Source organism: Phoenix dactylifera, chromosome 2, assembly GCF_051530095.1.
Source record: "Phoenix dactylifera cultivar Ajwa chromosome 2, Ajwa_hap1_PhDact_Kaust_v1.1, whole genome shotgun sequence".
In the NCBI taxonomy this organism is placed as follows: Eukaryota; Viridiplantae; Streptophyta; class Magnoliopsida; order Arecales; family Arecaceae; genus Phoenix; species Phoenix dactylifera.
The window spans coordinates 14,197,144-14,215,648 of record NC_143191.1 but is presented as its reverse complement, the minus strand read 5'-3'; the positions used below and the strand labels follow the sequence as shown (position 1 = coordinate 14,215,648).

Below are 18,505 nucleotides of genomic sequence, written 5' to 3'. Positions count from 1 at the left end.
TATAAACCGAGAGTTTCAAATAATTTCTCGACACTTTTTGTACAAGCCAGCAAAACACTGGGTACCAGTTTCTTGGTAGTTTTCCCTTCTTTTTTGTGAATCTCACATATGTTTCCGGGATCTTTCCTACAAGGGTCTGATCTTATGTTGTTTTCTTATTACCCAATAATGCCACTTATGGTGTTGGAGATGCCTTCTTGCCATTTTGTTTCCATCTGATTTGTATAATTGCAAGTTGTGCGAGCACAGCTTGTCCCTCATTTACAATTACAACACTTAACCTGAGATCCAGATTTAGGATGAGCAAAGCGTGCTCCGAGGCGGTGTGCGTATGAGATATGCATAAAGTTTGTCGTTTCGGTATCGGACTCTCTATTGTGCCACGGTAGCATAGTATCGGTACGGTATGATATACGATTTTTTTAGCATATCGAGTGTCGGTATGTTTGATACCGTTCGGTTCAATATAGTATGACATATCATGAATATACATGCCATTGTGTAGTTTCTAGAATATGTATATTTATTTAGACTTTTTGTTCATGTTACTTATTTTTATTCATTTCCACAAAGTAGAAGCTATGGTTTAGCTTTTGAGCAAGTAGAGCTTTCTTTCTTCCTGTGATTAGATGAAGTGAGGAAGGTCGAAAAAGTGGAACAAAGTGGTTGCCAGATGTGCATGGCTCATCTCTTGGTTTTACGGAGGCTAGCTTCCCTTGTTCAACAATGGGCCATGATGCTTTAATCTCCGTGCACGAGGAATGGCTTGTCACGTTGGTTCAAATTCTTACCTTTTATTACTAAATCGGCCCCACACAAACAACCAGTACGGAAGGTACCACCCTCGACGAGTGCACCTGCCCTTTTTTTTTTTTTGTTGTTGCTCAAAAGTGCACCAGCCTTTCGGCACACGCTCTAATTCTATGTCCTAAATTATGCCCTACGATCCAAAGGGGCCTTTCTATTGGACGGCTAGATCAGTCCGCCTCCGAGTTGTCCGTCGCCACCCATAAACGCAGTGACAGACTCCAATCAAGCGCCTCGCTCTGATGCTCTCTCATGCCCTCACACGCAACACCTACAAGCTAAAACCCACCAACCAGGCAAAGAACTCTCTCCCTCCCTCGCTCCATCTCGAGAAAACAAGAAAAGAGGAGCTTTAATAGAGCTCTCAAGGAGAGCAAGGAAAGAAAGGAAGAAGGAGCGATCTTTATCTCTTCCTTTCTCTACTTCAATCAACTTCTCAACCCAAGAACAGCGCTAATCTAGAGTTCCTGGATATTTATATAATTGTGAATGGAGGAAGAAGAGGAGTCCTTATTGCCCCAATTTCTCCGCTTTCAACTCTCCAATCGTCTCCCCTTCTCTTCCTCCGAGATCGAAGATCATTTGCTCCCTTCCACCTCCTCCGCCACCGACCCCTGCCCCCGCCGGCAGTCCGCCCTCCACCGCGCCCGAACTGCCCCCGCCATGGCCGTCATGCGCGACCTCCTCCCCGCCGACACCACCTCCTCCTCCATGCCCAACTTCGGCTCCGCCGGCTCCATCCTCAAACACTCCTCCGTTCTTCTTCTCGTCTACTTGTCCCTCGGGGTTCTGGTCTACTCCATCAACCCCCAGGGCTTCTCCGGCGTCGAGACGCACCCCGCCGTCGACGCACTCTACTTCTGCATCGTCACCCTCTGCACCATCGGCTACGGCGACATCCACCCCCTCACCCCCGCCACCAAGGCCTTCTCCTGCGTCTTCGTCCTCGTCGGCTTCGGCCTCATCGACGTCCTCCTCTCCGGCGCCGTCAATTACGTCCTCGATGTCCAGGAGAATCTCATCCTCGCCAGCGCCCGCGGTGGCGACGGCGCCGCCAGCTACGTGTTCGACGCCGAGAAGGGCCGGATGCGGATCCGGATGAAGGTCGCTCTCGCGATCGGTGTTGTCCTGCTCTGCGTCGGGGTGGGGACGTTGGCTCTGTACCTGGTGGAGGATCTCGACTGGATGGACTCGGTGTATCTGTCCGTGATGTCTGTGACGACGGTCGGGTACGGGGACCGGGCCTTCAATACGCTGCCGGGCAGGATTTTCGCTTCCTTCTGGCTCTTGGTGTCGACGCTCGCGGTGGCGAGGGCGTTTCTCTACTTGGCGGAGGCCAGGATTGATAAGCGGCACCGGAGGATTGCCAAGTGGGTGCTGCACAGGGATTTGACTGTAGAGGATTTGCTTGCCGCTGATCTAAACCAGAATGGCTTCATCAGGTCGGCGCATTCTACTCTCTTCTTTTTCCCATAATTCATTATAGTGCATGCTCATCAAATTTGTAAATATAGTTTGAATGCTGGAATATAATCAGTTTGTGACAAATCATGTGTTCTTGGTTTCACTTGATAACTGATATGCAAGACTGCTAGTTGACTCTAAATGTGTATAAAAAAATAATAAAATTACTTTGGAGACTATCAAGGTGCGTATACAGGACAGAGCACACAGCATTTGATGCCTCATGAGAGTCTGAGAGTAGGGTCTTGCCCGGCTTTAAGATATTCACTTGAAGTTAAAAAGTAGGTGAAATTATAGTTAACAATAGTCGTAAGAAGTGCAATATGCAACATCTCAGCTGAATATCAATGTTGACTTATTATTTGCAAGACAAAGTTAAAATTGACATAATAAACTACACACTGTTATTTTATAAGAAAGCTTATTTTCTTATGTGTACTAAATATGATTATCCAAAAAAAAAGGAAATTACATGATAAAGAAACTTAAGCTGGAAAGGCAAAAAATATGTAATATATAAACCATCTCCTATGACCCATCAGTATTGTCCATTCCATATTCTCATAGCAGTAACCATCATTATGCCTTTTCCTGAGTATTTGGCGTCATCTCTCTGAATCTTTCTTTACCAATCTGTCCAATGATTGTAAGACTTCTTGTTATATTATTGATTTGGTCCACCGAATTCCGGCACCCTTTTAATAACCCTTGTTCATGATTATTTGAAAGGCGTCACTACTACAAACAATTCAGGATAATATTATCCATATAATGTTGCTTGAATATGTGATCACGGGTGTTGTCAAATCACAGTTCGAGCCTGCTAGCTAAGGTGCCATACAAGAATTATGAGTCCTCTTGAACTTTGGCCCAACTATTAACCATTTTACAAGTTATCTTTTAAGTCTCTAGCTACTGCAAGTTGAAATACTTGATCACTATCAGCCTTTATCTACTATAGTCTTTGGTCATTCTAATAATACCAAACGTCGTATGGGTTGGAGTCTTCAGTAATAAGGCAGTTTTGTGTCCATAAATAAGCATAATGAAGATGTCTGATGTGGTAGTTACAGTGAACATTCTCTAGATACCCTAATAAAAGCAAAATGATTAACCTGATTAAGAGTATCATGCTAGCTTGAAAGACTTGAAAAGACAAAGGTAAATAACAAATGACTTACAGGTTTAAAACAATTTAAAAATATTTGTTAGAGTGGAACATATGGCTTTGGTTTGGACATTTTTTGGTTTGATCCAAAGGTCTGTCTGCTTGTCGCTTATCATAGAATAAGAGTGGAATACCACATTATTCCAAGTTATTCTGCCAAATGAGCTTTTGCAATGAGGATTCAGGGACAAAGGGACAATAAGAAAATTACTAATTGCAGTTAACAGCCTTTTTGCCCCTTTTGAAGTTAATTCATGATTTTAGATAGTCAAAAGATAGGAAGGAGCATTTAATGTTTTTGAAGCCTAAATGTCACTTTATGTACTTTTTTTTAACAGAAAAATCTCATAAAAAGTTGAGTAGGAAGGCTAATAGAGGGATGTTAGAATTGTCTCTTCCTTCTGTAAAGATTGGGAACTAGAGCCTTGGCATGTCAAGCAGTTTGGAGCCTCCTGAAAAATACTATCTTATGCTTTGCTCATATATCTCTATAAATGCAGTTCCTTGTATCTAGATTATTCCAGTCAATAACTAAGCCCTCTTCTTCTCTACTAAATCTAGTTCTTTTATATTTTGCTTAGGGTTGGTAATTGGGTCAGGTCGAACAAGATATGGGTCAGGTCAGATACATGATAAATAAAAAAATCTGTCAATCCAAATCCGACATATTTATTAAATAAATCAAAAAGTCAGAGCTAAACCTGACCATTTTGTTAAACATGTAATCTAGCTCGATCTATGACAGGTTGAAATAAGTTAAACGGGTTAAACAGTTAAGCATTCCCACCCCTAATTTTGCTTCTGAAATTCCTGTTGCACCTGAAGTCCCAGCTGACCTTGTTTATCCTTAATAAAGTTGCTTTGGCTGAAAGGAGGGATAAATTTGAGTTGGGTCATCTCAGGTCGAGGCTGTTTTATTTGCTTTTTAGGGACTTTAGCAGTTCTAGATTGCAAGTCATGATTTTTTTTTCTCTTATACGTTTGGCTTACTATTCTCGGTGGATTATAGCATGGTTCATGTGGCAGTCCAGTACATGGCAACCTGCATGCTAGTGCTTGGCAGGCTGCAGTATCAGGCATGCTAGGGATGGCAATTATTGGCACAACATGACATAACATGTACCATTCTAGCATGCTAGGTATGCCAATTACTGGCACAACATGGCACAACATGTGCCATGCCAGTCCCAAGTTGGCACGACATAGGTAAGCAGCTATAATCTTATTTCATTTTCTCCCTCACTTCACACTTTGGAGATTAAGAGAACCTATGGTTGTTTTTCTAGTTTAAAGTTGACTGTAATTATACAACCTTGTCTAGAAATGTTCAAATTCAGACAAGCACTAATAGTAATAATGACACATTGATAGAAATGAAAATATCATCTCCTTTTCTTATTGTGACTGCACTTCAATATGAGGATGGACAAACATTTCCATTGGCAACCACCAAGAGAAATAATCTGTCAAGGAGTAGATACGTTCTAATATTATTATTAAACATAACTCCTTGGGTACCTTGCTATTTGTGAGCCTCTAGGTTGTTTTTCTTGATAGCTCTTCCTCTTCTCACCATTGTAAATACTCCTATCTTGAATAAAAATATCCCACTTCATTCAGTTCTTGCTAAAAGGGATAGAAGTGCATCTCCAAATCTGTCTTAGAGAGTGTATTTATCAAATGATATCAATAATAAATTAAACTTGGCTATGGCATGTGGGTGGTCAAGGGACTGCATAGTATGTGGGTCACATATGCAGTTAATATCCTATTTGTTAGCTATATGAAAATATGTTGGGTGGGCTTAGGTCCTACCCTTCCACTTAGAAGAAAAACTATTAAAAAATGTTAAATACAAAAAATAGTGGTAGTAATATTTTTTAAAGAAACAATACCAAAATTAATAACAATTATAACTAATAATTAGTGCTTATGAGTTAGTATGTAATACCTTATATCAATAATTATAACATAATTACTATTTTAACATCATCAATAATACCCATATCTAGCAAGCTTGAAACACATCCAATCAAGTCATTGGCTCGAACTAGTTCCATCCATGGCTCACATAAGAGTGGACCACATATGTGGACAAATGCTAAGGGGGTCATGTATACAGTTGCACAATGATAAGAGAACTCTCTTTTGGCCGGTATGCAGTTTGATCACATATGAACAATGTGTACAATTAGAGGAGTACATCAGCATATGTTGCTGCATACACCGCACAAAATAGTAATCTTCATTTTTATCTCCTCTTGCTTCCTAGTCCTATTCTTTCATTTTATGAAAGAATGATGCATCGAAAGACATATGACTGGGAATCAAATTCAGCATGGGTTGTGTTTGCAGCCTCTTGATCCAAGTTAGTGTTCCATAGTATAGTTCTACAGTAAATATGAGTTATAATTTAAGTAAAATTACAAAAGACTCCATATTTCGTTGAAGGCCTAGCAGATGGAATTTTTCACTTAGGGTGTCACATTTGCTTCGAAATCTCCTAAGAAACTCATTCCTGCACCTTATTCCTAAGCAATTTTTATTATTTCATGAGAGCTGCTTTCCTATACATGCACTTCCACAACTGTATCTGCTTTGGTAACTAAGTTTGAAAGTTAAATTTTAATGGCCTTCAAAGATTGGATTTTATAATTGCTTGCGAGCTCACATGTACTATCATATGGTCACATTTTGTTTTCTATAGCAGACTCCATGTGCCTTCTTGTGGTGAGCTCCTCTTTCTTATCCTTAGATTTTTAGGCCCTTTTCTTTTTCTTTTTGTCCCAATCATTCTTCCCCTGCTTTTATTCCCCTTTAATTATGTTTTAACTGTCCAAATTATTCTCTTGTCTTGAAAACACAGCAAGGATACACTAAGACATGAATACCCCTAGTATTCAGGAGTTCAAACCCTGTTATTGCTTCCTTAACAGGCATGCTTTTATGAAACCTTCCCACACCCTTTTATTTATCAATGTTAATGCAAACAAATATTGCAACAACTAACTCAAGCAATATATAGAATTAAATTTCTTCTCCGTGTTCCTGTGATTGAGAGGACAATTTTGGCTTGAGAAAACAAAATGGCATTTCTCTACCCAGAGATCTTGTTGGCGTCTAGCATTGCTTTTATGATTTGTTCCCGCAATCTTGAGATAATGAAGAATAAATTGAATTTGATGTTATTGGTGTATGACACTAGTGAAAAGTACTAACAATTGGATGTGACATTGACCTTTTAGCTAAGCCAAATTGTATTTTTTGTATGGTAGTCCATTTTGCATCATCTGGTATGGTATTAGTCATGTAGATGGCATTGGTAGCTTTAATTATGGAGGAATACTTTGTGCAGGAGTCTAGAAGTTTGTTTAAGTAAACTTGGTATAGGAAAATGTAAATTAAGTGGCAATAGTTGAATATTTGAAGCCTCAATCAAAATTGGCCACCAACGGAAGCTCTAAAGCAACATATTATAATATATATTAACTTTAGTACTCAATAGAATAATAAGATGATTCAGATTTTGCAATATATGTAGAATACATGCATGAAAATCTGATCTTTGGAACAGTTATTGGGTTTTCAAATTTCAGTTAAACTTTGCTTGAGTGTAATTAAACCAGTATGTTACGAGAATTATGAGTTTGCCAGAATGAAGGTGGATGCTAAAAGGATGAGAGACTAGAAAGGTGTTTGTTTGATGTATGATAAAATAGAGAGGATGGAGTCATAGTGCAGAAATAGAAGCTTAGGTTGATGGAGACATGATCTGAGTTAGTCAAGGGGGCTATAGATGATTTTGGCAAGGCAGGTGGCTCAGACTTCATGTTTGAATTTTTTTAAAGGACCTGGTATTTGAAAAATACTTGCAGGTTTTGATACAAGAGGCCTTTTGTCGTTAGTTATTCACAGATCATAGGGTACTAATTGTTTATTAATGGGTTCAATGCCAAAGTGAAAGCCATGGAGGAAGGCTACGAAAATTGGTGGGGGATTCGATACATAATCCTAGCTGCATATAGTATATGAAATCGAATTTCATACAAGATATATGGAGATGAATTGAGTTCATGGACAAAGAATATGCAGATTATATAAAGCCAACAAAATTTTGCAATCAGTGTGAAGGATCTCCAGTTCATAGATTATTTTGGATGTGAAGGAGTTTCTTGTCGCAAGTATCAAGAATTTTTACATGTTTAGAGGCTACAGAGTATGTCTGAACCATTTGCTTTATTTCTGGTATATGTCCTCCATAAATTTAATTGAACAAACTTCTGTTCAGTTTGGAGGCAAATCTAGGGCTATTGGCAGTATATGGAGTGTCTCATTATTAATTAAGACTACTAAACAAGAAAGTGGACATATGGACTGAAAAAATTGAAGTTTTGGCACATTGAAACTAATTTATTGTGCTATCAATTGTCTTTGTTAATTATATGATGTTGGATGTCCTCCTCTCATCTTTTTCTCAGAGCAGAAATACAGGTGAATGTTTGGAAATGAGCTGCTAGGGTAAACAATTCTGGGATTGGAAGACCATCTGGGTTATTTCTATTAAAGCTACATTCTTCTGAGGCTCAGTATCCTAATAGTTTTCTTTTGTGGAAAAGGTTCATTCCTAGTCTGTAGCCAAAACATAATTTAGGAAAACAAACGATGAGATGGGAGAGTGAATGCTTGATTTTGTGGGATGTGCATGAAAAGAGGTTTTATATGTTAGAATAGGTTTGCTAGACAATTAAGATGGGCGGTCTATTCATTTTTACAGGTAGCCCTTTTGTGAAGTCCCTTAAGATCTTATCTCTCTTCAAAAGGATCAAAGGCAATAAGGATATTAAGAATAACTCAATGGTTGCAATTCATAGTCATCAATCATGGATCTAGCTTCTACCAAGAATAAGTTAAGAAAATAAATGACAAGTTAATGACAAGTATATGAGCACATCAATTGTCTCATGCCATTTGATGCCCATTTTTTAAAGGTCGATCTCTTTTAGCTTTATAAGCTTTGATGAAATAACAACTGCATGTTCCTCAAATTTTGTGCTTGGCCATTGGAAGTGGTCGCTAACTAGGTTACCAGTAATACATGCAGTTTGCAGGATATTTGACCAGCATTTTCGCTTTGCAATCTAAGACTGAAAACTAGTCATGCTCCTTGTCTCTCTATGTTTGATTTCCAATCTTGCCAAGATTTTCAACGATGCAGATACTTGACTTATGGTAATGAGCTTGATGACGTTAAATATAAAATGAATGGTGTAAAGGGTTGAAGGATGGTACAATGCTTGACGACTAGTGAGAGTTTATGCTATTCTTTTTCAGTATATTAGGTGATCTATTTAATGTCTCTTTTGGTACTGAACCCACTCGCCAAAACAACTTCATCTATGTTGGACCTCCAGCTGTCCTTACCTGTCCCCTAGACTATTTTCATCTGAAAAAATTATGAAGTGTTAACTAGTAAAAAGCTTATTGTTGCTTTACTACTTGCTTGTTCCTGTTAGTTGTACATTCTTATTCTCAACTTCTAATTTCAGGTTTCTTAGAAAAAAGATAAAAAAATAAATCTGCATATGTAAATTAATTGATGAAGATCCACTAATGTATGTTCATCTTATCATGTGTTGATTGTTAAATTGTGCATGTCATTTGGGAGTAATTGCACTTTCTTTCTTGCGAGCCGACTTGACTTGGCTTCTCAGTTTGGGATGTCACTTGAACTAAAACAGAAAAATGGTAACCGGCATGGCCAAATCTTCTTCTCACTTAACTATGCTGCTGGTTAGTTAGATCCTTTTTGTTTTGCCGGTGCCTCATTGGTTCACATAAAATGAATTTCCAAGATGAGATGGGTGAAATTTGATGGAGTTTGTTTCGTAGTTAGAGGGTTTACATTACCTGATTGAAAACAGGTTTTGATTGTGTTCCTGTCAATTTTAGCATGCTGATTTTGTGACTTAACAGACAAAATATTTTGCTCCAACTATACAACTCATCAGTAGTTGCTATGCGTTCATTTAGGGTTCCTTTGATGATATGCGGTCTTATGTTGTCTGTTCTGATTTCTCAGTAAATCTGAGTTTGTGATATACAAGCTCAAGGAGATGGGCAAGATTGGAGAGAGAGACATACTGCAAATCTGCAACCAGTTCAACAAGCTCGACCCCAACAACATTGGAAAGATAACCCTCCTTGATCTATTGAACGCCTCCAGATGATACCAGAGGAGATGTTTCGCCATGTACAGCTCCAGCTTAGCAGCAGCATTTGTTGCTCTCCGAAGATACGTGGGCAAAATTGTTCACCCTTGTGCTATTTTACCATATACAATTATAGCAAACGTAAATAGAATGACGATTCTTCCTTCTTTCCCTTTAATTATTGTTGAAGGAAAATTTTGTGGGAAGGAAGTTTAAAGAGGTGATGCTTCTTTTTCATTCTTACTGAATGCCAAGTGCTTAGTCAAATATAGTCCACATGTTATAGCCCAAAACAGCTTCATAATCTGGTGAACCAAGTCATTGGTGCTGGGTTGTGTTTGGAAGGATATGAAGTTTCCCATTATTATAACTTGTAAAAGGGAACTAACAACTTTTATTTAGGACTTGTTTGATTTAGGGAAAAAAAAATGCCATGTTAGGCTTATATTTGATTTGAGTATTTATTTTTTAAAAAATATATATAAAATATCTATTATATTTTTAATAAAGGAAAAAATTTTATTCTATTCTATCTAAAAGCTTAAGGGTAATTTTGAAAAAAATATCTTAATTTTCAGCCTATGAGAATTAGACTTTTTTATATTTTATATGAGTTTTTTTTTTTTTATGAAATGTAGAAATTTTATTTTTATAAGTAAGCTGCTTTTCTATCTTTATTTTTGAAAAATTTCAACTAGATATGAGTCATTTTTCAATTTTTTTTGTTGATCGTACTTTCTCTCTCTCTTTTTTTTTTTTTTTTTTCTCACGAATCAAACGAGTTTTTATTTGGTTCACCAGGAAGTTTGGACTCTAGGAAGTGCTTGCCCCTGCACTCAAGGTCACCTACTTTTCACGTGATTTTGTTAAATGGATAAGCCTTTTATCATTTCAATGGCCCTGAAGTCATTGCCTCCTAACGTGCTGTTTTCCTTGTCCATGAGCTAAATAATATCAGCCAGGGTCAAACCATAGAGAAGTAATTAAAAAAAACAAAGCCTGACCCTTGAATTTTTTTCTTGTTATGATGAAGAACCTGACCCTTGCACTTAAAAGCGTCGTTTTGGCAACTTGTAACTTTTTAACTTCTACGGAGTTAACTAATGGGGAAGGATGATTCTCGGTCCTGTGATTTGTGAACCAACGGAGTAAAGAAACAAGTCTTCTTCTTGCGTTCAAGTGGATGTTGGTGGGTGAATTAATATAACAGTCGCATGGGAGTGGATGATGGTGGGTGAATTAATATAACAAGGCGCTCCCTTGCCAACGCATATCGGCATATGGACGTAAAGCGTCCTTTTCAGTAGTAATGGTGATTGAGATTTGTCTCGACTGGTGACGGAAAGCCAGGAATTTGGTTCATGATGGGTAGTACTCATCATAATTTAGCTCTCTTTCACACACAGTAGTAGTGGTGATTGAGATTTGTCTCGACACGCACGCACGGACGCACGCACAAAAAGAAGAAAAAAAAGAAGAAAAAAAAAAAACGGAAGGCCAACAACAACAGAGAGAGAAAAAAAAAAAAAAAGGCCACCAACAACGGCAGGAAGAAAAAAAAAAAAATAACAACAACAACAGAGAGTTTTTTTGTTAGAAAGACCAACAACAGAAAGTTTTTTTGTTAGTAGCTCCAATTAGCCTGAAATTTGGGGTCCTCATAGTCATGTTAGGGGGTGCGGCTTAGCTTCCTTCCATGGTGGAATCTAGCTTTCTACTTCGAGCCTGCCCGATACAATGGATTTTGAGAGTCGGAAATGCCATCATGTGTTCAATACTCTGCAACCAAGTCCGTTTCCAAACTCAAATCCACCAGAATTTTGAGATTTTGTAACTGCAATCATGTGTTACATGGTGTATAACAAAAAATTTTCTTCTGCATCTCAAAATTCATCTTGTATGGCGTGCAGGCTTGATGTGAACACCTAGTTTCCACTTCATGGAAGACTTGAAACTCAATTTCCTAGTCTTATATCAATCATCTTTCCATGAATGAGGAAGGCTTGAAGTGAAGAACTTAGTTAAGGACCTGAAACTTGGTTCCTGGACTCTGTCGACAATCCTCTCCTTATCAATTAAAACAATCAGGGAAACCAGGGAGATTTTGCTTTTTGATTTAATTTCTTTACCTTGTTCTATACATTTGATCTGAAATTGGTTCTAGATATTTTATTTGTAGGCTTCTTTTGATGCTTGTTTTGTGAAATTGTTATGATCTGTCTCATAAGCAGGTCATACTTTTGGTTTGCTTTATTATGGTGAAATGAAGCAGTAAATCCTATTACCTCTTTCTGAGAAAAGAGAATGATAATTACTATCTCAACAACCTTATGTGCCTATTTCTGTCATGACCTAAGCATTATGAAAGTCTTAGCCAAGCCTAGTTGTCAAATAAGATCTTAAATTCACAAACGAGTCGGATTTCTTCGATCTGTGAAAACTCAAATAGCTACCTTCAAAAATGAGACGTGTGAGGCCTTGTTAACACAGAAAAATCATCCCATTGCAGCAAAAAGATCTTTTGCAGTCTACAGAGCAAGAGTGATTACTACCACACACCAGTGTACATAGAACAATTAGACACATCTCAGTGACAAGCTGTTGTGTATCCATTCATCAGCATGGCTCTGTGCGCATGCTGCCACATTTAAACTTCCATGACCACGTTAGATTTTTCTTGAACCCAAATAAGGCTTAGTATGGCTTAAGTCAGGAAAAAACATGCATGAAACTCCAAGAGTGTTCTGTTAAGAGCCTTAAGCTTCTTTAGATGAACCAAAGTAAAGATATATATGGTCTGCAAGGCTATTTCACTGGTTTCTCTTGGAGTTAAAAGGGGTTTAAACATCCAATGCCACACTGAATTCTCTAAGGATAAATGTCGTTGCACTTGGTCTCTGTTTCATAGAAAGAAGATGAGTCGCTTGGATACTAGAGTATTCCGGTCGAGCTATCGATAGACCATGGAGCAATTGACAGAACTCGGAGTTCTCCAAAGTAGGCTAGTTGCTAAGAAGGCGACATCAACCCATCATAAGGCGGCAGAGGCAGAGGCAGAGTTGAAGATGGCTATGATCCAAGTAGAGGAAGTAGATCTTAGAGTTTCCAAACTCATGATGGAGTTGCAAGTCATCCCAATGTACCATAGAGAACGGAAAGAAGACTGCTCTGATAATGAAGTGCAAGCTTTCGGCTGCGACTAGATGTGATGTTGTTGAGTCTTCATCGAGGACTACTTGGTTGAAGATTCCTATGCGACCTTGTAAGGGAGATGCAGTGCGAGGTAAGAGCCAAACTCCTTCTGGATGTTATAGTTGGCAGGGTCAGCTACCTTTGAACTGCCCTAATGGGTTGTTGCTTCATGTGAATGGTAGCATCTTATATCTCCCTTTTTATGAATGTATCCTGTTGATGAACTGGTACCATTGTAATTAAAGCAATTGATGAACACAGGTTTTTCTTAGCTCTCTATTTTTTCCTCCTTTTGCCCATGTGTGATGTCCGCGAGTGCGAAGTGCTGCTACCTCATGAGTGGTTAGGTTTAATCCTTTCTGAGGATCGAGTCTCAAACTCACACCAAATTTTGGACTCAGCACGGGAGAACTTTGAGGGCTTTGCACCCACAGACACAGTTGTGACTTGCAGTATTTGTGGGCAGGGTTCATCAAAAAGAACCACTGCCATCTCGATGAGAATTGATTAACTGAATAAGTGGCTAGTTTCTCCACTTAGGTCGTCCCATCCTAGGGAGGCCGGTTAGCTTGCCAAGTCTTCAGCTTGAGGGTTGGTGTCTCCACTAGGCCATCTCAACCTAAGGAGGTCGGTTAGCCTGCCAAGTCTTTAGCCTGCGGTCAATATCTCTACTTAGGCTTTTCCAACCTGGAGAGTTCGATTAGCATGCCAAATCTTTGACTCGGGGGTCGGTATCTCCACTTAGGTCTTTCCGACTTAAAGAGGTTGGTTAGCATACTAAATCTTCAACCCTAGGGCTAGTACTTGGGTTGTCCCATCTTCAAGAGATCGGTTAGCACTCCCAAGTCTTTGGCTCGAGGGTAGGTAGACCTCTGCAGAAATTTTTCTGAAAACTTTCTAGCCGCGAAGGCTTGTAGGTTGGGGACGTTGGACAGGTTGTCCGATCTGTTGTGTCTAAGGATGTCTTCATCAATGGTTGCTATAAGATGTGCCCGACTTTGTGCTTAGAGTCCAACCTAAAACACTCATAAAGTTTCTTGCCAAAAGAAAATAGTTTCGTTGATGAGTTAGATTACAAAGTATACTGATATGCCTTATTGATAATATATCCGAATATTGACATAATTCTATGTTCGAGGTATGGGCATTCCATCTAGATGCTCAAGGTGGTAGGTTCCAAGTCATACACCCTTGGATATCCTATATGGATCTTCTCAGTTTGGTGAGAGCTTGCCTAATTCGGCCAGTTGTGCTACTTTAGCTCTCCTAACCATAGGTCTCTAGGCTAAAAAAAATTGATTTTCACTCGAGAGTTGTAATATCGGGCAACTCGTCATTGATACACAACCCTGTGAGTGCAGACCCGCTCCCTAGTGTCTTCAAAGGGGTTGAGGCTAGATCGGAGGTCGTCCAAATTCCTCTGCTCATTCAAGGAGTCCACTCGAGTGAGGGTAGACAGATCTCCATAGGAATTACCGCCTCGATGCAAAAGGTAAGGTTGAAAGGTGTTTTTTTTGTTGGAGTCTGATGCATAACTTGGTAGGGCTAAAGAATGCTGTGGAGCTCGTCCACACAGAGTCCCTTTACTCTATCCAACTACATCTTTGGGTCTTGTAGGATAGTTTAGTTGGTCACTTCGGCCTCCTTTTCGTCTGGAGGTTCCCAACTGAGGTAAGACGATGGTCTATTTGTAGTTGACGCAGAATCTCTTCAAGTAAGCATTGTCGATGGGGACTATTAGAACTTTCTTTTCCTAGTCGCTTGAGGGAACGATCCAAGGATATCTATCCCCTACTAGGCATATGGCCAAGGAGCACTAATCGGCATGAGCGGTGCTGCCAGCTGCCGCTGGACATTTATGTATATTTGGCATTGGTCACACTTCTTTGCGAAGCCAACAACATCCCTCTGAATACTAGGCCAGTAGTAGCCTTACTGTAGGATAATGCTCTTCCCCCTAAATGATTTCCACAAATTTCTTTGTGGACTTTCCAGAGTGCATATTTAGCTTTGGATGGCTGAAGATACAGAGGAAAGGTAAAGTAAATGACCTCCTGTAGAGTTTTTCCTTTAGTAGGATGTAACTTGCGGCTTGATTCCTCATCAACTGAGCTTCTCTCCTATCTTTCTGGAGCTTCCCATCTTGAAGGAATTCCATGAGCACATCCGTCTAGCTAAATTTAAGATCGGTCTGCAATACAGGAGCTAGTTCTTCCTTTATGCTCGGCCAGTCAAGCACTACCAGATATGTCATCTTGTGAAGATCAGGACAATTTGAGGTGGCAAGGTTTAACAGTAGGTCAGCCCCAACATTTTTTGACCTCGGGATCTATAGGATTTCAAACTCCTCAAAAGTCAAAGAAATGTCCTTGACCCTTTGAAGGCACCGCACCATCGCAGGGGAGCTCGCCTTAGTGCCAACATCATCCCTTAACATTGATCCCCGGATTAGGACCTGCCTGATCTTTTCTGTTGGTTCATTGCTTCCCATTCTTTTCTTTATAATGTATCCTCTCTTCGGGCATTTGAAGAATTTTCATTTCTTTTGCTGTATTGGTATGTTGGTTTAGAGTTAGATCCCTTCATTATGAGTAGTATTGTTTAAAGTCTCCTCGAACTTATCTAGTGACCAATTGGGAGTCAGTGAGGGCTTTCAAGTGCTGAACTCTAAGCTCTTGGGTAAGTTTTAACCTGGTGAGAGCCTCATACTTTGCTTCATTGTTTGAGGCCTGGAAGCTGAAAAGCAACGCACACTCTACAATAACTCTTTTTAGATTTGTAAGGATAAGTCTGGCTCCACTCTTGTTTAGGATAGAGGACACATCGACATGGAGTGTCCAAGAATCCTCTGGCTTGTGCCCCTCCAATGGTGTACCGACCTTAGTGTCGTTGGGACCGAAAAGGAAAGAGAAGAAGATGTAGAGGATTAAGGCATCTCAAAACTTGATTCCTTCTATTCACAATACTTATTGAATTCTCTTGATCTCTTTTAAAAGAGGACTAACATCTCAACATTTAGATTAAAATGCCATAATTCTTTTTCCAAGAAATTAATTGCTCTTGATTAATTCTACATAGAAATCATAAATGGCTTAATAGAAATAGGAGAAAGCTTTACCATCGAATGCTCTTCATGATCTACAACCCTCTTTCTTCTCTTAATTTCGCCCATGATTTAATAATAAGACTTTTATTTTAGAAAACCTCAAACCCCTTCAAATTGATGGAATAACAATATCGGTGCTAGAAAAAGGAGATCTATGCCACAACATTCCAGACCAACAAACCATCAATCCATTAATGCTAAATTTTAGATGCCCAAGATTCTCTTTAGAATTGTCAGCAGTAGGAGAACCTATTAGTAAAATTACATAATTACCTCCAGTGGCCAAAGAATCAATGGCATTCTCCTTTCTTAACTCCAATTGTCTACCATAATAACTTTCAGATCAAAGAATTAATGTTCCTAACTAGGTTCAAAAAAATAACTCAAATCACCACACTTTCGCTATGCACTCTAATCTAACTTAGTAAATATTCTAAGGTTGTTAAATAATTTTCGATGAAAATATCACTTTGCATGGGATTAAGAAAATTCAAATTTTAAATTTTCAAGTAGAACTAAAAGAACCTCTAAATCTCCTTGTCCTCAATTTATGTAGAGTATATTAATCATAACTAATCCTTAAGCTATCAGTCAAGTTTAAGGTCACCACATGATCTCCACAATCTTTTTAGAATCCAAAATATCTAGGTATAATTTAAAGTGGGTTAACCCTAGATTCCATTAGTAATTTAATTAGATAATCTAGATTGATTTTCCTTCTAATGGAATTTACTCCAAATTGAATGGGTTAGAAGTCTTTGAGCCAATATCACTATGAGTAGAATTAACTCTAGTAACCTCCCAATCTTCCTTGACCAAGATTTCTAACATCTATTGACAATGTTATATGCGATACCTCATACAAGAATCTCCAAACCAAAGTCTCTAATCACTATTTTATTTTACTAGTAACTTAATCAACAATGGCAAATAGATCCCTGGTCGAATCATAATACTAGACTTGAGTTTATTTTAACACATCCAATAGTCTCCAACAGTTATAAGAAAAATCTAGTAGCTTGGTCCAAATATAAAAATTCAAATTACTAGAATTCTCTAATAATATGCATACTATATGGCCTTAAAAGTAAAATTAAATCTACCAATAGAAATATACCTATTTGTAGTGTCCAAAAATGCCAATACCAAATATAATTTACATATAGATTCAAACTCGAAGAATAATCTACTCAATACTATGAAAAATCTTTTTTAACTTATACCAATACTATGACAGACCCATGCTTAAATTTCACTCTAATAATTGGTAGCAAAAGTAAAAGTGCTATCACATCTACACCCATATCAAGTTTGATCTTTCATGTCATTTAAATAACATATGAACAAATAAACATAGTATGATAAAACCTAATATGGTATGCTAAGGTTAACCTTCCCACACTTACCTTAGGTCAAACCTCTCTTATCATGGTCAAAGACATAAATCATCTACCCCTTCTGTACTCATTGTATACCAAACCCGATATAAATTTTATCACCAAACATAATGATCTTAAGCTTAAACTCTTAATCCATTTCAGCTACTTCAGTCATGTCCCGAGTGATCAAAACTTTAAGCTCTACTACCACTTCTATCATAATCCCTAGTGATCTTTAAGCAATACTTTGATATCACTTCTATCACGCCCCAAATCCATCACCCAGGTCGGCTATGTGACATAGTCGCACGCTCCATACGGCAAGGCCCTAGAGAATATGCTAGGCTTCAAAATTTATTATAACCTCAATATCACTAAACAATAATGATCTCAATTCATACCAAATAACAAGCATGTATAATTACAAAAAATTTATTCATCCAACTAGCAACAATGATGCTCTGTCTGTTCCTTCCTTTCACCTATGATCTCAATCATATCCAGACAACCATGGCCAAGCCAAGTACTACACAATCTACAACCTACAACTCTAAAAAGATGAGGAAAAAGGCGATTTTGAGTTTTACAGTACAGTAAAAATTTTTGCACATTCACACCAATATTGTAATATAGTTTGATAATAGCAATGTGGTTGGAAAGGCTCTACACAGTACCACGTCGATGGCTCCTTGGAGTAACATGAGAGCTTTAAAACTCTCCAAGTGATACAATGGGTCTGTAGTCCCATCGTAAGTCTCCAATTGCAGCATCTTGAAGCAAGGAGGGATATGTTCCTCTATTATCATTGCCGAGAATTGGGGTTCAAGGGTGAACTCCACTTTCCCTCTTTGCTTGGCCTGGTATTGCCTTAGGACCTCAAGCCATCATCCATCTCATTGAACTTGCAGTCAAGATATGCCTCCCTCCTAGAGACTCTCTTAGACCAAGAGGAGTGACTGGATGCCAACTCTTCCCAAGATGGGGAATCAGAGAACCAGCACTATGGATCTTGTGCTAGACACTGTGGATGGGAGTGATGACTATTTGGGGCCTTTCCTAGGCTTTGAGGATGGGTACGGTGACTATGCTGAGTCTGCCCCAAGCTCCAAGGAGGGGAGTGATGGTCCGACTATGCCAGAATTTCTTGATGGCTCGGCTTGCGAGCCTGCTGTTGTTATTG

General features: G+C 38.8%; 1 protein-coding gene across 1 annotated transcript; it reads left to right on the top strand.

Moving 5' to 3' along the window:
- The first annotated feature begins 1,038 nt into the window (after positions 1-1,038).
- On the top strand, positions 1,039-9,995 carry LOC103698072 (two-pore potassium channel 5-like). Its single transcript, XM_008780036.5, has 2 exons — positions 1,039-2,249; positions 9,519-9,995. The coding sequence occupies exons 1-2, from the start codon at positions 1,297-1,299 to the stop codon at positions 9,664-9,666; spliced, it is 1,101 nt and encodes a 366-aa protein (XP_008778258.1). The 5' UTR covers positions 1,039-1,296; the 3' UTR covers positions 9,667-9,995.
- The last annotated feature ends 8,510 nt before the right edge of the window (positions 9,996-18,505 follow it).